General features: G+C 38.5%; 1 protein-coding gene across 9 annotated transcripts in view; it reads right to left on the bottom strand.

The window, feature by feature from the left end:
- TRPM3 (transient receptor potential cation channel subfamily M member 3) overlaps positions 1 to 20,991 on the bottom strand; it is a 411,073-nt gene that overhangs the window by 7,890 nt on the left and 382,192 nt on the right. For all 9 annotated transcript variants that reach the window (XM_077171883.1, XM_077171878.1, XM_077171882.1 and 6 more), the window contains 4 exons: positions 19,591 to 19,765; positions 10,414 to 10,564; positions 9,671 to 9,870; positions 8,406 to 8,538 (listed from right to left, as the gene is read on the bottom strand). In XM_077171883.1, coding sequence (XP_077027998.1) covers positions 8,406 to 8,538; positions 9,671 to 9,870; positions 10,414 to 10,564; positions 19,591 to 19,765 — 659 coding nt within the window. The remainder of the gene's footprint in view (positions 1 to 8,405; positions 8,539 to 9,670; positions 9,871 to 10,413; positions 10,565 to 19,590; positions 19,766 to 20,991) is intronic.

Genomic DNA, 20,991 nt, shown 5'->3' with positions numbered 1-20,991 from the left:
TTCAGCTGCTATCATAATATATAAATAAAAAGCTAGATTAAAAGAAATATGTAATAGCTGAATATAAGATTCAGTATTTTTAATTTAATTTAATTTAAGTTTTAGTATGTCTTTTCTAGACCATTGATCTGCCACATTTTTAAATATTTTCAATTTTTAGGGAATTGTGTACAGATGTATGCCAGTGGCTTCTAACCACTTCAATTTTCTGACTTCTAAAACATGTCTTCTGAAGGATTTATAGAGTCTGAAAATTTTACATTATGAAATTGCCTGTAGCATATGAGAAACTTCTATAATTATTTTCTCTGTCTGTAATCCCTATGACAGGCTGGGACTTCCACTTACCATTGAAGAGGTACTAAAAGCAACAAGTTTATGTAGTTCTCTGTGTCTGATAGATTATAATTTTGTTTTTTGCCAGTGCTGTAGCATTGAAAAATGATCAGAGATGCAAAAGATAACAAATGGCAAAAGTTTCCACACTCTTTTTCCTTACAGGCCTCTTAACTCTCTTCCAGATAGTGCAATTCATGCTCAAGTATTACTAGTCACACTGCCATAGTTAATAGGCACACAAACAATTCCCAGGATTTCTGATGAGGTAAATATCATCTTCTACTACTGCTAGTTATTTTTTCAACAGGACAAGTGATTTGGAACTGACAACACCATAATCACTCTTATTTGCACAGAGGGGAAGATTATAGCTAAGAATAGAATATTGGACAGCATTAATGCCCTGTTACCTCATGCTCAGAACTTTTTCTGGTAAAACACTGAAGTCTGACTACCTTGTGGTGATGAGCAACAGAATCTGCCCGAGGAGAGGAGAGGAGAGGAGAGGAGAGGAGAGGAGAGGAGAGGAGAGGAGAGGAGAGGAGAGGCAAGAGTGTGACTCAGCTCCCTACAGCAAGTCTCACATTCCTGGGAAATACAGGCTTTTCCTGTGAAGTGTGTGAGTTTTGAAGGCACAAGCACAACAAATTAAATGTGCAGCAGCAACTGTATTGCTATCATCAGTCTTCAGGAGAAAAATGATCAAGTAATCACTGCTAAGAAATGAACTGGTAGCTTCAAGGAATCTTATTCTACTCATTATCATTTAGGCACCAGTCTGTTTCTAGTTCTACCAGCTTCTCCAACAAAACAGATTCATGTTATTACAAGTACAGGTAATCCCACAGTGAGAGCAGTTTATATGGGAAGCAATTGAATTTTCACTCATGTTATTACTTATATGAACTGCTATTTTATAACAGCAATTATACTTTTGAAATATTTATTAGACAATAATTGAGTCCTTCACCCCACATTCAGATCCTATAAGAACTGCTTCAAGATGATGAACAGATAAAACATTGCAATTTTAGGGCTGTCAGACATAAGGAAAAATTTTACTGGATTTCACTGGACAATTACAGCTCAGAATACATGCCACAAAAAACCTTTCACCCCACAAACAGTTATCAAGAATTGGAGTGAATTTATAACATTATTTAAAGCTAACTGGATAATCTGGTTGTGGTCTTGCTACCTTGTTGTTGTTGTTACTGCTGTTTTTGCCATTGTTTTGGTTTGATTTGTTTTTTTTTCTTTCCTGCCTTGGCACCTGTACACAAGTGAAATATTTTTTAATACAAACACAGCCAGCTGGTCTATCAGTGGAACTGCCCACAGTGAGGTAAGTTTTGTGTCTTGCATTCACATGAGGCCTACACAATGCTACTGAACACAACCAGGAGAACCTGGAATAATACCTGGCTAGTAGGTGTTCATGTATTTGTTCTGCCTTCCCTGTGATCTTGCAGCTACTGTCAGTGGCACTGAGCGTCAGACAAGGCGAAGAGAGACTTTCGAGTTACGTGGTCTCTTGGTTGCTATGGAACTGATGACAAATGTGATTGCATTGGTAGTGTGGAAAATTTATGGAGAAAGGTAACAAGATAAGCACAGAGCAATCTGGGTTTGGAAACCATGGGTAACCAGAGATGTGCATAGGTAACTGAAAAATGCATACGTGTGTTTGCACTTCATGAGCCCTGACTATAGAATTTTATTCACAAAAAGAAATCTTGAAAGATGATGGTCTCCTCCAACCCCCAATGATACTAACTTAGTCACCCTTAGTTATATATATTATATAATATATAGATACATATATATGTATAATGTTATATATATATATATGCATATAAAATATGGCTACTCCAGATTATTTAACAAATATTTATTCTGTTAATGATATTCTCTTGAATTAATTTGATGTTCAGTTCTGTAACCATTCATCCTGCAGAACAGCAGCATGTTCTGGGCGTGAGCCTATTAGAAACATGATAAAATCACATCAGCCAGACACTGTGGACACAGGAGGATATGGTCTGGAGAGATACACCTCTAATCTGGTCCTTAAAATATCTTAAATAAGTGATTTTTTCTATTTTCCCATATTCTTGGGAAAATGTTCCTGCAGTCAGTGAATAAACAGCCTGACTTGTATTTCCTTTAGGAATAGTTTTGTATTAAAACACAGTTTCAAAATGAGAATGCCCGTTTTGCTTTGCTTTTTTTTTTCCTCCATGGGTATTCAGGAGCAAGTATGAACCTTTTAGCAAAACTCACAGTATCCATTTATGATGTCTCCTTCACACCTGTGCTTATCCTTGCAGCACATTTCAATGTATTAGAAAGTGTATTATTCAATGTGTTATTCAATGTATTAGAAAGTGCCAAGCCATGCTAAGAGAATGAGAAGAAAAAAAGAGGACGCTACATGTAAAACATGCACCAAGGTGTGCTGCTGACACTCAAAAATTTCACATAGTGAAACAAACATGGACTTTACCAGGACAATATGCAATAATGAGGGGAGAACTCAGAACCTGACCAAGATTTTATATTATTTGCAGTAAGACTTTTTAATTATGGTTTGGGAGATAATGACTTTTGCTGGCATTCATTTTGGTTTCTTTATTTTTAACCTTTGCACATTAGTTCATCAATAATTTATTTAAAATAATTCTTTAATGGAACTAAGGCACTCTTTTCAGAGGTAGACCTCTTAATTGAATGGTGGAATTAGGTTCACAAGTCTCTTGTTGACCTAGGTCCATTTCTAAGACATCAGTCATATTTCAAACTCCTTTTCTAAGACATAATTCATACTTCAAAATCCTTTTCAAAAGCCACAAAGACCATTGACATGAAAGTCACTTACAGAGATACCACTGAGCTTGTGATAGGCGATTGTGGAATGGTTGTATTTAAATAAAACACAGACAGCAGTTCCCAAGCCTGTAACAGGGTACTTTGCCTGACATCTTTTGGTAAAGCTGTGCTGATGCAAGCAGCCAGCCAGTTTTCCCGGGTGCAGTGGTTTCTCATGGCTAAGGGAGTTGGGTTGTCATGGCTGCATTCCCACTGGAGCCTAAGACCACTTAACTCTTTTTGACCACAGAGAGATGCCACGAGAGTCACAGACCTTTCCTGCTGTCATTTTTCATGTCTGGGTCTGGTAGGGTCAGTCCTTTTTACCAACACAAAGCTATTTCTGTGCACTTCAGCCTGCCAGCTCTGAAATCAAGATAACAGCTATATCATAGCTGTTATCTTATAACATCCACACAGACACTGTATGTGTAATTGCACTGCAAATTATAAAGTGCTGTTCTAATGGATACCACAGAGTACCAAAGAGGACATAATTATATCTGCTCTAACCAGCTTATCTGCTTTTCAAATACTGTTATGATGTGACCCTGCTCCTTTTGAAAGCAACATGATGTTTTGCACAGGTATGAAAGAATTGGGACCTGTTCACATGGAACAAATGTGCTGGGTTACTGAAGTGATTGTTTCAGTGACTTCATGCCAGATCAAGAAAAACAGTGCAGTCTTTTTTGACCATATTCCACATGTTTTTGTTCTGGTCAAGATGCAATACAGTGATTAGAAAGGAAGATTCTCCACAAAATGTCATGATTCTTCCACTGCAATGAAGTGAATTTGTCCAACTTAGCTTTCCTCACAGGTTTTCAGGAGATTCACCATGCATGCTTTGATAAATGCATTCAAGGGAAACACCTTACAGCCTTGTACTACTTTATATTTTTCCACTTAGCCCATTACTTCATCTGATATGTATCAGTAACTTGATGCTACTTCCATATGCTTGTGTGAAATCCCAGATAGAGGGCTTCTGTAGCAGAGCATCTCAGCCCCCACATCTGTTGTTTGCTAGCCAGTCAGATAACTCAAACAGGACAAGCTGCCTTGTATTTCAGGGGGTATAATCTTGAATAATCACTAAGTGATTTTGGCACCATGGTCACTGGTCTAGCATCTCCCGACTGCCAATAAAAATCTTAGAGATCTGGCAAGACAGACTGCATTTCTGACTGACAGCCACTCACTTTACAAAAAAAAAAGGGAGGTTTTGTATGGCTTTATAAAAGCCACACAAAACCTTCACAAAGCAGAAATCTTGTATACATTTTCCTAGAAATGTGTGAAGTTTCTCCTGTTAGTAGGAACCTACTTTGTGGTTACTCCCCAGGGGTTAAGTGAAGGTATTTGTGTCCATTATCATCGCTTTGGTGGTAAGTTGCATTTGACTCCTAATCAATACTCTTTCTTTTGCTAGCTTTAATATAGGTACCTTGATACAGTGCACTGTTTCATGCTGTAATCCACTAGTAGTTATTTTAGTTATATACTGTGGAGTAACTAATTCTGATTAAGATTTTTCATCTGTTATCTTTTGTCTGTTTAATAAATAATTAATTTCTACATAAATATATCTGATTTGCCATCATTAAACTTGCCAGACAGAGTGATTCCTTAAATTTAAACTGTTGCCAAAATCTGAGGTTAAGGAAGGATTGATGTTGATTTAGACCCCTTTCTGTGAAGGAATTTAAATACACAGTGGAGTTCTTTCTTCCCATCAGAGTCGGAAGGCAGAAGAAGCAGGCCTTCTTTAAAAAACTTTGTCTGTAGTTCCCACTATCCCAGCAACAGCTGCTCCTCTCAGTTTCTTAGTCTGAGGTCAAGGAAAGACAAACATCAAAGTGCTGTTCTATGCTTTTAATTTCTGAATGTGAAGGGATCAGGTAAAGGAGGGATTCTGTCTGGTGACATCAAATATGGAGACTTTGGTGGTGTCTGTTGTTACAAGAGAAGTAAGGAGATTCCTGAACTGAGGCAGGCCCACAAGATGCCAGGGTGGACTATCCCAAGGTGAGAGCATCAACTAAAGCTTGTTGCAGATGAGTCAGATAAGACATTGTGGTCCTGCCCCAGCACAGCCCCTGACTGTACAGTTGAAATCATTCATTGCCACCCAAGTCAATGCATAAATGCACAGGATCTCTTCTTGCTTTGATTTCCTGAGCCCCTTCATCTGTCTCTGTCTCTCCAACCCATTGAGGCTCGAAGCAAGACTCTGTTCCCATCTTACATTTCCCTTCCCTTCCCTTCCTATCTTACATTTCCCTTCCCTACTCCTGCTTCCAGGTACACTGGGCTTTGTATGCAGGGTGTGCAGCTGTTCCTCCTTATAGCAGGACCTGGAGCTGCTCAAGCAGAGGGGAGCATTATCACATAGGCACAGAGGTGAGGGAAGGCAGTGACTGGTCCAGGTGCAGGTGCAGGTGTAGGTCCAGGTGCAGTTATGTCACACAGGGCCTGTCCCAACCCTTCCCTTCTTGAGCCTAACAGCATGCTCAGCTTCTTGTAAATGAAAGGTCTTTGGGAAGAACTTCACTCACATTTCCAGGGTTTTCTGGTCCCATTTTACACCACGTAAAGCTGACTTAATTAGACAGAAGACTAAACTGGTATCTCATGGCTCTAACATGGGTCTTATACTTGGTCTACTACTACAGGCTAGTGACTGGGCATTGGAAGAGAAACCACAGTCTTGCATCTTCTCTGCATCTTGCTTTCTTTGCTCTGCATCTTGATACTTGTGCAACAATAACTCTATAAAGAAACTCTAAAGTGCAAATCTGGATTTTACATATTTGAGTGTTCCACAGGTTACAAAACCAATTCTAGTGATGTCATGGTTTAGGAATGGTATTCTCCAATTTAGAAGCCATGATGCCACTTCCCCTCCCCTGCTTCAATTGGAGGCACACAAGGTGAAGTTTGAGATAACAAGTTACTGGAAACAGCAATAAAGAAGAGAATAAACAGTAACAACAACAAAACTACAACAAAAGGTGGAAGAAAGAGAAAGAGAAGGAGAGGAAGAAAGAGAAGGAGGACAAACTATTTACAGTGAAAAGGCCCTGTTCCATCCATCATGTTTTCTCTACCAGAAGGAATCCCTCCTCCTAAGAAGCAAGAGTCCCTTTCCCCTGGCAATGACATAAGATGGTATCAAACAACCTCAGGGTCCTCCCACACCCTCCTGGCTACTGCAAAAGTTAACCCCACCCTGGCTGGAACCAAGACAAGTGGTTTAGATTTAAGAGGACTTGGTCATGACTGCAGGGAAAATAAAAGACCCAGACATGCTGTTTCTAAAATGTGTTATGTATGATACTCAGATAGCCCTGATTCCTCAAGATTCCTATCTTTAAAATATTCCTCAGACCTATTGTGTAATAAGAACTACATTCACCTGGGATGTCACTGATCGGGCCTGGGAGTGACCTCTGTACCCCACAGGGTCACTGCCTGGATCTCTCTTACAGAGCTGGGGCACACTGGTCTCCACATTAAACTATTGGCTAAGGTAAATGGATTTTTAAAGAGCTATTTCTCTATGAGGCTCAGGTGTTTGCCTTCACTTAGGATTCATATTTAGGAGCTTGATTCTGGAACAAGGTGCTTCAAGCTTTTCATTTAAATTAGAGATAAGGGCTCTTTTCCTACAAAATAGGGTCACCACAGAATGGAAAGGCAGCCTGTTATGTTTTCATTTTCAAGGACTTACAGCACTTGCATGATGTAGGAGAGGACCTAGCTACATTACCTCTTATTTACAGGTCTTCAAAGATACCTCTTCCTTCCTTGGCCACCAAATGAAAAGCTATACTCAGAGATTTGAACCTGCATCTGTGATTTTTCAGTTCAGTTCTGTGGCCACCAGACCATCAGAACACAAGAAAAAAAAAGGTACTCAGTTGGACCACAGACCAGTTTATCTACTATCTTACTTTGAAGTATATGTAGTTCTTTCGCCTGTATATTCTTCAGTCTTTCATATTTTTTGCACAGGAACTTTATGTGCTCAACATGATCTCTATGTATTTAGCAGTCCTTACTGGATTTCTCTTTCATAAGCTTGTCTAGTCTTGTTTGAATGCATGTAGCATTTTAGCTGACATCATCAGCTTCATCATCACCATCTTCCAAAAATTTGTTCTGTTACACTACTTACAGCATGAAAAAAAATCACCTATTTTCTGTTTATTTTGAACACAGGATCCTGCTAAATTATTGTCTTACTCCCCTATATCTTGTTCTGAGTGTGGCAGCAAACAATTGATTTCTGTTCACCCTTTCCTTGCACTCACACTTACATAGACCTCTCTAATTTCATCCCTCATTTGTCTCTTCCAGACCCAGGAATGCTGGATTATTTGGCCATCATTTACAAGGTAGCCATTCCATGCCTTACCAACTTCCCCTCTAATATCCTTTGAATTTGCAGACTAGCAACCTCCACTAAATTACTGTATTGCTTTTTCCCTCTGTGCATTACTGTAGGTGAAAGGTCTTGTTCCATTTAAAATCCATGTTGCTATTGGTTCCGATGAAACTAGCTTACCTAGCCAGGCTATCCTGAAACAAGGCTTGCTTCTTATCTGAATCACTCACAGATAAACTCTAAAGTCAGGTTTTTCATTGAGGAATCTAATTTACTCCCATTTTGTTGTGTCTACTTGCGCCCTGAAATCCTGTTTCAAGAACTGGAATGCAAGCATAATTGGTGCCTCTCACTGCATCAGTTATACTTTAATACAACTGGATAAAAGATCCCTTTTACAAAGCTTATCATACAATGATAGGGGTTGGAAGGGGCCTTAAAGATCATTCAGTTACAACCCTCCTGCCATGGGCAGGGACATCTTCCCCCAGAACAGGTAGGCTTCCCTCAGAGCCACACCTAGCGCAGCCTTAAACACATATGCTTTAGCAAAAAAAAAAACCCAAAAAACAAACCAAACAACAACAACAACAACAAAACCCAACAACCCCCCCCCCCAAAAAAAAAACCAACCCAAAACCACAAACCAGAAAAAAAGAAAATAAACTCATCACATTTTATCACTTTACTTTTTAATTAAGACTTACCAAAATTACTTCATTTCCTTTTACAAGAAAAAAAGAAAGAGTGAGGGTGGTGACAGAAACACATTTCCAGATCAACTTATGAGAACAAAAAAGTGCACCTTTCTGAAGTGACACGGATTCTTTCATCATTGGAGGAGTTGAATCTGTCATCCTTTTCTCTGAAATACTCTTCTATGCACTGCTCTTCAAAATCATGGACCTTTTTCAATTCATCCTCAGTTATGAAAAGTTCTGTGGAAAAAAAATTGAGAAATAAGAATTTGGCAAATATTAACAGGTGAACTAACTACATTCTTATTTTTGAAACTCATGGACTTAAATTTCATAAGCAAGTATGTGGCATTTTGATATAAAAACAGATAGATGCTGTTAATTATGGAATTGGAATTAGTGCTTTAGTTAAATATGATTCTGTAGACAGAAGCACTTAAGCAGGCAAATGCTGAGCAAACGTGAATATGTTCTGATTACATGAGATCTAAGCACAGCTGCTGGTCATGTCTGGACAGATGGTGAAAGCCAAAGCCCACCTGTAACCTAACAGACAAATAATGAGATTAGCAGACTGCTAAGAAGGAGTCTGAGCATATAGGGGTCTGTCTGATGTGGCCAGAAGTGACATCTGCAGGCAGCAGTGTGATGGGAGTGGGAGGAGAGCCGTCTGGTTGCATCTCCAGGGCCACAAATGACTCCTGCTCCCTCCTCACAGAGAAGTGGGCTGTGGCATGGGCTAATGCCGGGCAGAGATACACATCCCTTAGCTCCCTGCCTCTGGCATGCACATTGGGCAAGGTGGAGATATTCTAACTCAAAGAATTAGATAGAGAAGAGGAAAACATTATCAAAATAATCTGACAGGTTTCTCATCATGGTTATGGGACTTCATTTAAAGCCTGTTGAGGAACTACTCCTCCAGTCTGAGTCAGAGTCAAGGAGAGATTATGTAAACAAAATTGCCTTTTACCATCTCTAAGCTTGTCTAGGCAAAAAGTGTGCTCAGGAGAAGTATGTGCTGTTAGCTCTGTATTTTCAAAAATAAAGCTGGAACTGTCATGGAGTGAGAAGAATTCCAGCAATAACAGACCACTAGTAACAGCAAAACAAACCTCTCTGCTTTGAAGGAACAAACAGGCAACAACCCCAAATAGTTCCAGAAAAACACAGCCTCCTTAACATTGCAAAGAGAATGAAGGGTTGGGCAAATCAGGTAAAACTAACAAATTTAGGTAAGGTTTTTGCAGGTGAGAGTTGTTATTTTGCTGGGAAGGTTATCAAGCTTCTGGGCTTTGACTTCATGCATGTGAAACACTAGACATTATGAAAGGCATTAGAAAGTCCCCTTTGTGCATTATCTGAGTCTTACTCAATCCATAGTCTCTCTCATCCGGGTCACTTTCATGCTTCCTCCATCTGCAGCAGAGGTGTTGAAATATCATTGTCATGTGGCTGAAAATGATCAGAGGTGGTGGGAGAACAGGTCTTTCGTGGAACGTCATGATGAGCTGGTACCTTTGAAACTTCCAAACTTGGTTTGATATAGATTTGACTTCGAAAAACGTGTTGCTAGAAGGCAAGAAGAGGAAAATAACATCAGACTGAAAATGGTTTTGGATGCTTTGCCAAAGATGGTATGACAGCATCATAACTACATACATTTCAATAACACTGGCAAATGTTTCCTTGTCACAAGAACAGGAAGCAGAACAAAAGAGGAAGTTTTTGCCTGGACAAAGCATGGTGATAATCAGCCTTTTTGAAGTACCTTATGATTGTAAATGTCTACACTGTACAACTCCTGAGTCTTACAACATCCCATTGAGATGGGGAAGTATTTTTACCCTTGTTTTCCCTATTGGGAATGAATGATGCCATAACTGAGCCTTATTTGGCTTCTTTGCCCTGGTTCCCATTAGATGTCTGTCCTTGGAAATGAGCACAATGTGAAAAACTTGGCATTTCCCTTGTCTCCTGGAGACAAGCCTCTTTCCCTCTCCCCCTTACATCCTAGGAAATTGTATCTCAGCCAAAGCCAAAGCTCAGCAGTCTTCATAGGCTGTGAGCAATACGCATCCTCCCCAAGTCTATATTTTGCAATGTGTCACTCACTTGAAAACTGCAATGAGGAGATTCACCAAAAGGATGTTTGCTACCAAGAGGTAGCAGGCCATGATGGCAGGAACGATCCATGCTCCTGTCTTGCAGGGAGGTAGCTGGATAATTTTGCCGTCTTCTCTGGTTTCATTTTGACCACAAGGTGCTGGGAACAAAATTTAGAAACAAAAAAATGCAAAATGGGAATGAAACTTATCTTTTCAGTAGTTTTTGCGGAAATATTTAAATATTTATAATGGCCTGCCTGCCAAGGCAATATCATCCAAATAACAATAGCATTGACATTCTCCCCTCAGAAGTTTATGCTTGGTATCACAGATTTTACAGGCTGCAGTTCTTATTATTGTGTGTTATGTGCCATGGGTATCAAGATATTTCTCTCAGGACACATGCCTGGTGTGAGAAAGCTGCCTATTTGCATACATAATACAAAAAATATGGTAGTCTGGTGGCAATTAGTGGCTGTGAAAATGAAATTGTTGAATTGTTTAATCCTACAAAAAAGCTTGCATATTATTTATTTAACAGTGAAAACCTTGTCTTTTTTATTGATTGAGAAGGATGTGATAAATAAGGAAAAGGAAGTCCATGAAAGTAAATGAAAGAGTAGACATTTATTGCTGTGCACTGCACTGTCTCAAGCCCCACTAGGGCATAGTCATAATGACTTTCTGCTATTAAGGACTCTTGACTGCATGCCTAGAAACAGTGGGGGAGATTATCAAGTCTTTACTGAACCAGGTACAGGGACATGTATGCAGCAGAGATGCCACCTGTTTATTCTACAAATACATTGGAATCAAAATGTTCTTGATATTAATGTTGTAGAACTGAAGCAAGGGGAGAGAAAACATGGTGAAATAGTTTTCCCTGCTTGTGTTTTAATATGCCTTCATGTGCAGTTATGCAGTGAAGGATAATCTTCATCTCCAAGCATGAGTTCAGTTTATGTCTCTTCAGCTTCAGTCCTGGTGGTTCTACAGATCTCCATAATCAGCTGTTCAAGAAAATAATGGAAACAGCAGCTTACAAATACAAGCCATCTTAGTAAATTTTGCACAGCACTACAGCTAGCTTCCCCTCATCTCCATCAAAAAGAAGTTTAAGTGAGGAATTTCCAAAGTTCTCAGCACTGGCTCAGTTCCTAGTGATTTGATTGGGGGTTTTGTACCGACTTCATGGAAAATGAGGTTTGATGATGCCATATGTAGAATTTCATTGTATGGCAAGAAATCCACATTTCCAGTACCAACTATTGCATATTCTCGAAAATGTTCTTCTGAACTTGGTTCACTGAGCTTGACATTCACTTGTGGATGTCTGTACTGGCCATCATATTACATTACGTGTGATTTTGGTACCTTGTTTTGGGCACTACACATAAATAGTAGCCTATTACACACAGAACTATTGTAGCCATATGTGACACAAGACTACATGACCTCTCCAAAAATATTCAACTCACTGAAAAAGAAATCCCAGAGTCAAATACGCGTAGCCCTCCTTTTTATCAGCAGCTCCATTATATTTGGGCACGTGGTGCTACCAGTCCTTCCTGTTTGCAAAACCACATTTTATTACTGGAGCAGGCTGAGACTATGCAATTCTTCATTTCTCAGTAAACATCACTTTGCAAATCATTTTAAGGCAGGGCTATTTCCACACTAGTCCAAACACTGGTTTCATTTAGACATTCAAAATACCATCAGTGAAGTGCTGAGAGTGTGGGGCTCTCTGCTCTTGGCCTTCACCCAGCAGAAACTGCACCATTCAAATCCTCTTGCTATCAGCACTCAATGTGAAACTTACGTCTCTATTTGTGTGGAAACATTAACTTGCTCATATACTGAGTCAGAGGTACAAAGTCCAATACAACAAAGTACCAAAACCCATTGTGATTTCACCAGTGATAGAACAATCACAGTATCTGAAACCTGTTGTCCTTTTTTGTGCTGAAAACAGAACAAATAATCTTTCCAAGTAATGAGAAAAATTTTGAAAAGCATTTTTCAAACCTTAGATAAATGAGATCAAAAACTCAGCTCCAACTCTGGTTCCAATTCTATTATCCTTTTTTTTTTGCCCTAAAAAACATAGAATTTAATCTAGAAAAAAAAACAGTTAAGAAGACAAGAAATATTTCTCCAGCTCTACTTGCTTACAAGTGGGTAATCTCTATTGGTTTGTGCCACTCAGTGATGGCCAAATTAGATTTCTTTTGCAGACATGTTCCCACAGTCTATTCTATATACCCATTGTGGTTCAGCTTGTCCTGAAGCTTTGCAGAAGTTTTTCTCTTTTGCATATTTTGTTGTGGGTGCATGGGAATACTCATTTCTTGCCTTACTAATGGAGAGCTAAGCCACCACTTAATGTTCACATCTCCAGCTGCAGGAGAAAACATATGATGTGTGCTCAAAAATGCAGAAGTCTGTGTTCCATGGCATGTCATTGAACATCTTCTTTCATATTTAAACTATAACATTTATTTTCAAAGATTTTTTTCTCCATGGTTAATTAAACGTGTGCACTCTGCTTCACCCCTGAGGAATTTGTTCCGCCCTTCATGTATGACATAATTCAAAAATATTAATTATTTTTGGAGAAATGAAGTAATTTTTGTAATATGTGCATTAATAGATTGTAATATATTTCAAAGTAATATATTTCAAAAATATTAACATGTATGCAAACTTGACTCATCTGTTTTACATTATAGCCTTGCTCTAACACAAACCACAGAACACTTAATTCTAGCAAAATGCTTTACTGAGGAAGCAAATTCTGGTAGCATAATGATATACAAATCTCAGGTAACTGAAAAAGCCAACAGCTCTGATACCCTCAGGCCACTGAATAAAGTTCAGACACTATGTCCTGAACTTAGGCTTTAGAAAACTGTAAATGGTTGGAGTTTTAATTTAAATTATATGAATTAACTTTACAAAGCTTTCAAACATTGCCTCTTGACACCTGTAGATGTACATACTTTTTGCATCCCTCGCTTCCTTTTTCACAATCTCTTTCCATGCTTATTTTTCCATCCTGACTCCCATTTACAGTTTCCTGCTGGGACTTTCTTGCTGCATACCTAACACTTCCTCTTTCCTGTCCAGGGAATAGTTGCAAAAAACCCAAAAGTAATTCAAGCTTCTGTGGGTTTCAGGCCCATCGTGGAGGCAGAGCTCAGAAGAATTTTTCTGCTGTAATTACTGTCATGACAAGGACACTGTTCACATTTAATGTGTGTTGGGTGGAGGGCTTGGCAAAGGATGCTGGTGAGTTTCTGCATCATGACTCTTCCCCCAGCTGCACCCTTCCAGAGCAGGTGTGGGAAATAATTAAAAGACCAAATGGCAAAATTGAACAGCTCTGCCACTGAATAGCTTTTTGCCTTTGATGAAAACTTCTCCTATAAAAATGGATACCACTTTTACAATACAAACTGATTTGTTTGAAATCACAATAAACTGAGGGATGCTTTCCTGTGTTCACAATTATAAATAAAGTGGAAACAAATAAGTGCAACCAAATAACAAAACCAAATTTTTTAAAATATTCAAGTCTGGTTATTTTTAATGCACCTTCATCATCCTATTTATGAGTATGTAGGCACCTTCCAATTTTGACCCACAATGAACCCAAAAGATGTGAAAGTATTTTATAATTTCTGAACAAAATGTCTAAGCAGTCTTATCAGCTTACCAGGCTGGTAAATATTGAAACCCATTGCCCCCCCACCAAAAATATTAAGTGGCCTTCCTGAAGTTGTTCTCTTCTTCAGTGATGGAGAGAATACTAAAATCTGCAAACTCCAAATTTCACAGAATTACTCTGTTCATCAGTAGAAATATCCAGGGAGTTGAACAGTGCCTCCTTACTTCAAGAAGGTTTCTTTAACTACAGCATTCTGACCATGTTGTTTCTTGACCCAGGCCACATTAAACATGACTTTGAAGGGTCTCTTCAATCTGCTGGTATTTTAATAATAATTTATAGTAAATCCCTGTATTTTTCTTGTTCACTCTAGTGCTTTCTTCCTCCTCTACTCTACTCCTCACCCCATTAAAAATAGCCAACCAAATAGAACTTGAACTGCAACATCAGGAGTGCTAGATATGGGAATACTGCTGCAATCCAGCCCAGAGTGACTTTCAAAATTGTTTGTAGTCTGTGCAAAAATCTTATCCACTACCTTTGTCTAACAACATTAAAAGTATTACCAAAGGTATGATTTATTCTGTTTTGTACAGAGCTTTCTGTTCTGTTTGTTCTAATTCCAGAATTGTCCATGCAAATGACAGGCCAAGTAGGAAGCTCCTATTGAAAAACATGCAGCCTATAATGTCATAAAGAGTTTAGTATGTAATTTTCATTTGCACTAAGAAATTTTCAAGAATTATAAAACTTAAACAGATCTAAAAGATTAAGAAATTTAAAGAAATTTAAAAGTTTTTTGTAGTAATTATAGTTTACTCTGAAGATCATCGAATAGTTAAAACCTGTGTATGAGAGTCTCTCATCTTCTGAAACTATTGCATTCTGGTTACTTGATATTCCTGTAATACAATTGAAAGAGAAAGAGGTCCCATCTTTTCCTCTTAAACTAGGTAGGTTTTTCCAAAACAGAAATAGACACAAGAAATAAACACAATTCAGACTGATCTTCAGATTCCAGATGGCACGTGAAGTACTGTCAGCTGGTAAGAAAATCCAGATGGAAATCCAACCTGTGAGACACCAGGAAAACCTGAAAACCTTCCCAGAAGCCATGTTGACTAACAGCAGGTTCAGTTGCTTGGCCTTCTGAATACAGGAAAATGTGAGCTCTGATGTTCATTTTCTACAGATAACTGCCATTTCCCAAGCTGGCATTTATGTCCTCTATCTACATGATTTTTACCAACAAACTCACATTTCCACTTCAGTATTTCTTATATCCTTTTGTATCCATAGTATTCTGGAAGGGCAGGTAGTTTTGTCAGGTGAAAAAAAGTTCTTCATAGGTGAGAACTGTCCTGCGAATGTTCCTAGATAAAACTGTCAGCACAAGTACCAACGTGTGGTGAACTGAGGGAGAGATTTTACAGTGTTTGTGGGAAATACACTTCTGGACAGGCCAGTTACATGGCTGGCTGCTGCCCCATGGATCCCATTGGGCAGCACAAGTCACAGATGGATTAGAAAAGACAGCCTCCAAGTGAGACAGTTGCATATGCCATCACCAGCTCCCTGATTCAGATTCTCCTTCCTCCCCCAGCTATCAGTGGATAATAATATATCTTTACTCAACTACATAATTGATATCAGTCTATTTTTTTTCAATTTATCAAGCTCTTATTATTATTCCTTTCCTGAAATATATTAATTTTTAATTTTCCGACCTTTAAATAATTTATAAATTTGATTAGCTTACTGCCTGCTTTCAATTCTAAGGTCTAAGCCTTTATCTGAACCCCAGTAGTTGGTAATTGGAGTTTTCTAGGCCTGAGTCAAAACTCAATAGCTCAAGTTGGTTTCAGTCATGATTGATGTTTCACTTGGACTGGTTCGTTTTCCATGAAGTAGCTTGACTATTATAGTATACTATAGTAGCTTGACTATTCCTTGATCTTTACATACTTCCAAAGACTGTTTCATGAAATTGCTAAAACTTCCTGAGTAGAAAACATGGTATGTGAAACCTTCTGTCTGTGCCAGATCAGCTACATAGAATGTCCTGAACATCTGCATACAGTTGTGGGGAAAATATGGTCGAATTAATTGTAATTGCACCTCCTTTGTTTATAGATCAAATTCTACTCATTTCCTGCTCAAACACCTAGAGGAAGACCATTATGATTGCACTGTGATAGTAAAGTCTGTCTTTTCTAGTTCCCCATTCCCCAAGCCATGTGGGGCTGGGCTGTGGAGACTTGGTGGGTAGCTGGGACTGACAGGGCACCAGGAGCCCAGGATGTCCCCATTGCTAGCAGCAGTCACTCTTCCATGTGCTACTGTCTGTGGCTCCTCCCTGAGCATGTTTTAGGCACATTCAGTGGTTCTCACTTCTCACACTCTCTTCATGCAAGAATCACTGAAGCCTACCATTCCAGTTCTACATCTTTTCATATGGAGCACCTGTTTAATATGACAAGCCTTTTAGATTTTTTAGTGGTCATATTATGATGAACTGCCTGTCTGAGAGGAACTACTTAGAGAGTGGTTTTGCTGGTTTTGTTGACTTAACCTGAAAATTTGAACACAGATCTAAAAGATTTACTCTCTTCCACTCCACTTTACAACTGATTCTTAGTCAGAAATTTGTAGGTTTGTAGCAGTTACAGACATCACTGATAATAAACACCACCACTGAATAATGTGTTCATAATCCCAGAAGTGAGGATATAATCTGTCCTCACTTTTGAGTTGAAGATGAGATCACATACCAACAGGACATTAACACATACTCCAGCTTACGTGTTTTTCCTTAAAAAAATGATATGAATACAGAAACAATGGGTAAAAAATGTAAATATGCACTGTTTTAGAGCAAGACATTTAGCAGTGTGTTGAAATAAAAATCACAGTAGACCCACTGGATGAAAAGGCTGCCAGCTGATGAGATGGACTCAGACATTGTATCTGGCCGGCCTTAATGGCATGCTTCACAAATAAAATAAAAATAACTAATTAAATAGATAAAACTGATTTTTCTTTAAAAAAGTACATAAGAGATGTTAGAGTAGCCTGCTTTTTTGTACATTTCTCAGATACCAGGATTAATTTCCAGGAAAGTGGTTCAAATAAACATGATTGTCATGATCAGCACTTTTACTGAAACCCAAGATTGCTAATAATGTAGCAATATTAAACACCAAGATATAAACAAAATCACAAAGCAACCCTTTTTTTTTTTGTTAAAATAATACTGATTAAAAAAAGAATGTGCTCTAAATCATGAAGATAAATTGGAATTTAGATCTAGCATAACAATTTTAGAACATGCTTATCTTATTTGAGAAAGTACAAACACTGTAGCACTTTAACATGAGCACAGTGGCTGATTTAGCTTAGAACAACATGGAAAATATAAATAACACAAATGTTTAAATAGTGAAAAAATGTGAGTATACTAGTAAAACCTTCTGGGTGTCCATTGGGTCATTTTGATTGTGTAACCACATCACCAGCTATTGCTTGTGCTGCCAGTCTATTCCACAGATAACATTTTGAGACAATTGAGCATCAGACAGACATGACATACTGTACATAACTTGTGCTGGAAGAGTGGCATCTGCCTCTCAGGAAGGAGGAAGTAGGTTTTGCTTTTCATTTTGACATCATCACTTTTGCTGTAACTTCAAATTTCCATGACACAGGTAGAAAAACAATATGTCTATATGTAAAGCTGGAGTTTAGGCCACCAGGAATTTTGCTTTCCCTAAGCTTCAGAAATAATTACTCTGCATCTTTTTGCATTATTTAAATGTTGTGCATCTAAATAACACAAATCCTCGTGCAAGGGTGTGCAGTCTGCCACCCTGTTTTCATACTAAACACCCTTCAGATTCTAAAATTTATGGGTTCTAAACTGTAATCAGCCCTTCATTTAAAAAAACCAACAAGAACACTTTATTCAGCCAATTGCCATGTTTGTTGCACTATGGTAGTTACTCAGTACAATATCAATAAATGGCCACTTATAGAGGGACAGACATTATTCTGCTTGTAGAAGGAAGTATTGTTTTAATGGTACAAATCTTTAGTGCTCTAAAATATCCCTTCAGAGCAAGACAAAGTTTTATATCCCTAACTATTATGCCTTTGGAATTAATGAATTTTTAAAAATAAAAGTATAGGGTAAAAGATAAAAATGAGGGAATTGGGTAAAAAGTGAAAACATAGTGAGAAATTTTGTGATTATAGGTATTTGCTTACTTCCTTGCATGCCATGCTGCCTCTGAAAACCAAGTAGGAAAGCAAAGATAAAAAGGAGGTTTCATCTCTATCCAGAATAATGATACTGTGCTAGCCAGGAAGAAGAAGTCAACATGAAACTGCTGCAACATCTACCATGGGATACTGAAACTATATTCAACTGGAGGCATTATTTGTGATATAGATACATTTACTACTTTTAATCAGATCAGGAAATTTTTTTTTCATTCAAATTTTCTCACTACTGAACAAACAGCAAATAAATTTTGAAAATAATGTCCTTTCCTAAGATGGTACATAGAATAAAATGAAATATCCTAAGCAGAGCTTTAATGGAAGCCATCTACCCCTGGAAAAGGTACTGACTTCCAAATCCTTCCAAGACTTAAATGTAGTTAAGTAGGAATGATGAACATCAGTTACATGACAGTAGTTGCAAAAGATGACATTGTTTGTGATTCTTAGTTTGGTCATCTACTGCATCATTTCTCATGACCAGATCTCTCATTTGGTGGTAATGCAATGAGTGGGACCCCAAGATTTAATCTAAACAGAAAACCAGCATTTTCCTGATCACCTATCTGATGAATCCTGAGGAGATAATATATTTAATACTGTCTCTTTTCCTGTTTGCCTTGGTCTGAGCACAGTCTTGCTTTCTAAAAAAATGCAGCAATATTCTAAAAATGAATCTAGTTATTAGACCCAAAGAATTGCATCACAGGGTTTAGCTTAAATGTGGTACTGAAAAGGTAACAGAGAAAAGAAAACTCATCAGATTAGATCCCTATCAAATACAGGAGCTGAAAGGTCTAACCCCTAATTGTTAGACATAATCATCAATATGCAGTTAGACAAAAAGTATTTAGGTCTAAAAATAAACCAAGTATTGAGAAAAAATAAGTGACCTTTTGTGTCCCAGGTACACCACCAAATTCATGTTGGATACCTGGAAGGGGATTCTTGCCACCAAGCTGGTAAAAAGGACACATTTATAACCTTCTCTACATGCACGATAATTTAGCAGTTAAACAATTTCCAGTTAAATGATTGCAAAGTGATGCCAGAAGCATGTTCGGAAACTGACACCCCAATACTAGCTGAAAAAATACTTTTGCAACCATTCTCTGTGTTGGAGAAGTTCCTCTATCCAGAGCCATTTATTGAGCAAACACACATGATCTAATAGGACATCATCTGATCAAAGTTGGATACCTGACTTTGGAGTATGAGAATCATAAACTTGCTTACGGTCTATCTGGTCTGCAAACACTTCCCCATAGATCATCCAGTAAGGCATGTAAAAAATGTTTTTCGCCAGCTTCCACGAAGGCTCCTCATTGGGGAAGAGAATTGCCTGTCTTGCCACACCAAAGCTCATCAGAACCACCAACATGATGATGACAAAGTACATCATGTCTATCATCTGAATGTAATGACAGGAAAAAGGAGAGAAAAAGAGAGAGAAAAGACAACAATTAGAGGAACTTTTTGTCCATATTCCTATTATCGTGAACTGCAAAAAAAAAAAAAAGTCTGTGAATCTTAGAAACAGAATTTCCAGAAACAAATTTTGAAAAGCCGTTCTCATTTACACATAAAAAAATATTATTTTTCAAAGAAGTGAAGTGGTATTATTGTGTCCTTGGTGTTACCCAGTGTGACTTCCAAGAACAATTCAAATGTTATGAATAGGCTTGAAAATACAGAGTACCATCTGGTCACACCAGTTGCCTCAACAAGAATATATGGGTTCAGTGGAATCAGCAGCCGGGTCTGGGCAAGGGTCATGAGATGATGTTTATAGGCACCACGTGGCAACTGTACCTAAGCAAAAGGACTGACATGGATAATTTTATTCACTGGTAGTCATTATCTCAGAGCAAAGGGAGCTGCAGCTAACATACGGAGGAATGGGTGGCAGAACAGCCTGTTTCTGCAACATAAGGGACACCATGGTGGTAACCAGTGAGAAAGGAAAGCTGTGATACTGGCTGGGATAAAAATCCACTTGGTGGGGGAGTCTGACAAATGCCACATTAAAAAAAAAATCAGATAACAGACAGTGAACTCTGCTCTTCTCCACTGTTGAGGGCCTCATTCGCATATGCCCAAGATTAACTAGTGTTTGCAAACAGTGCCCACCCATTCAAAATGTTCCTGAAGTATGTGGGACAGCAATCCTACAAGGTGCTGAATAGATCTGAAGATTAGAAGAAGCACTATTCTAGAAAAGGCCCTCAAGGGAGCAGAACAATGGGCATCAGGCAGGTACAACAGAGATTACCCAAAGTGAATGTGAAAAAAATGGGAGTTGTGTAAAGTCCCTGGTAAGATCCCTTTAAAACTTACAGACTTGCCAGGTCTTCATAATTGTTACAACTGAGCTGTTTTTCACAGTTCTGGACATAACTTTTGTCTCTAGGCAAAACTCAAGTCGAGAATCCTCTAAACCTTATGAGTTTTATTCCCTTCAGTCTCTGCATTTTCTGGCTCAGCTGAATTCAGCCCTCTCTTCAAGAGAGGCGTGAACCCACCCTGCACCTCAGCTGGTGCCTTGTGGCTGCATGGGGCACTGGCTGCAGCCCGAGGGCAGGGCTGCTCGTGGCAGGGGCTGCTGCAAGAGGGACCTGCTTGTAGCACATGGAGCTG

The sequence above is a fragment of the Agelaius phoeniceus genome, chromosome Z (genome assembly GCF_051311805.1).
Source record: "Agelaius phoeniceus isolate bAgePho1 chromosome Z, bAgePho1.hap1, whole genome shotgun sequence".
NCBI lineage: Eukaryota > Metazoa > Chordata > Aves > Passeriformes > Icteridae > Agelaius > Agelaius phoeniceus.
The sequence above is the reverse complement of the archived record's forward strand: the minus strand, read 5'-3'. Positions and strand labels throughout refer to the sequence as shown.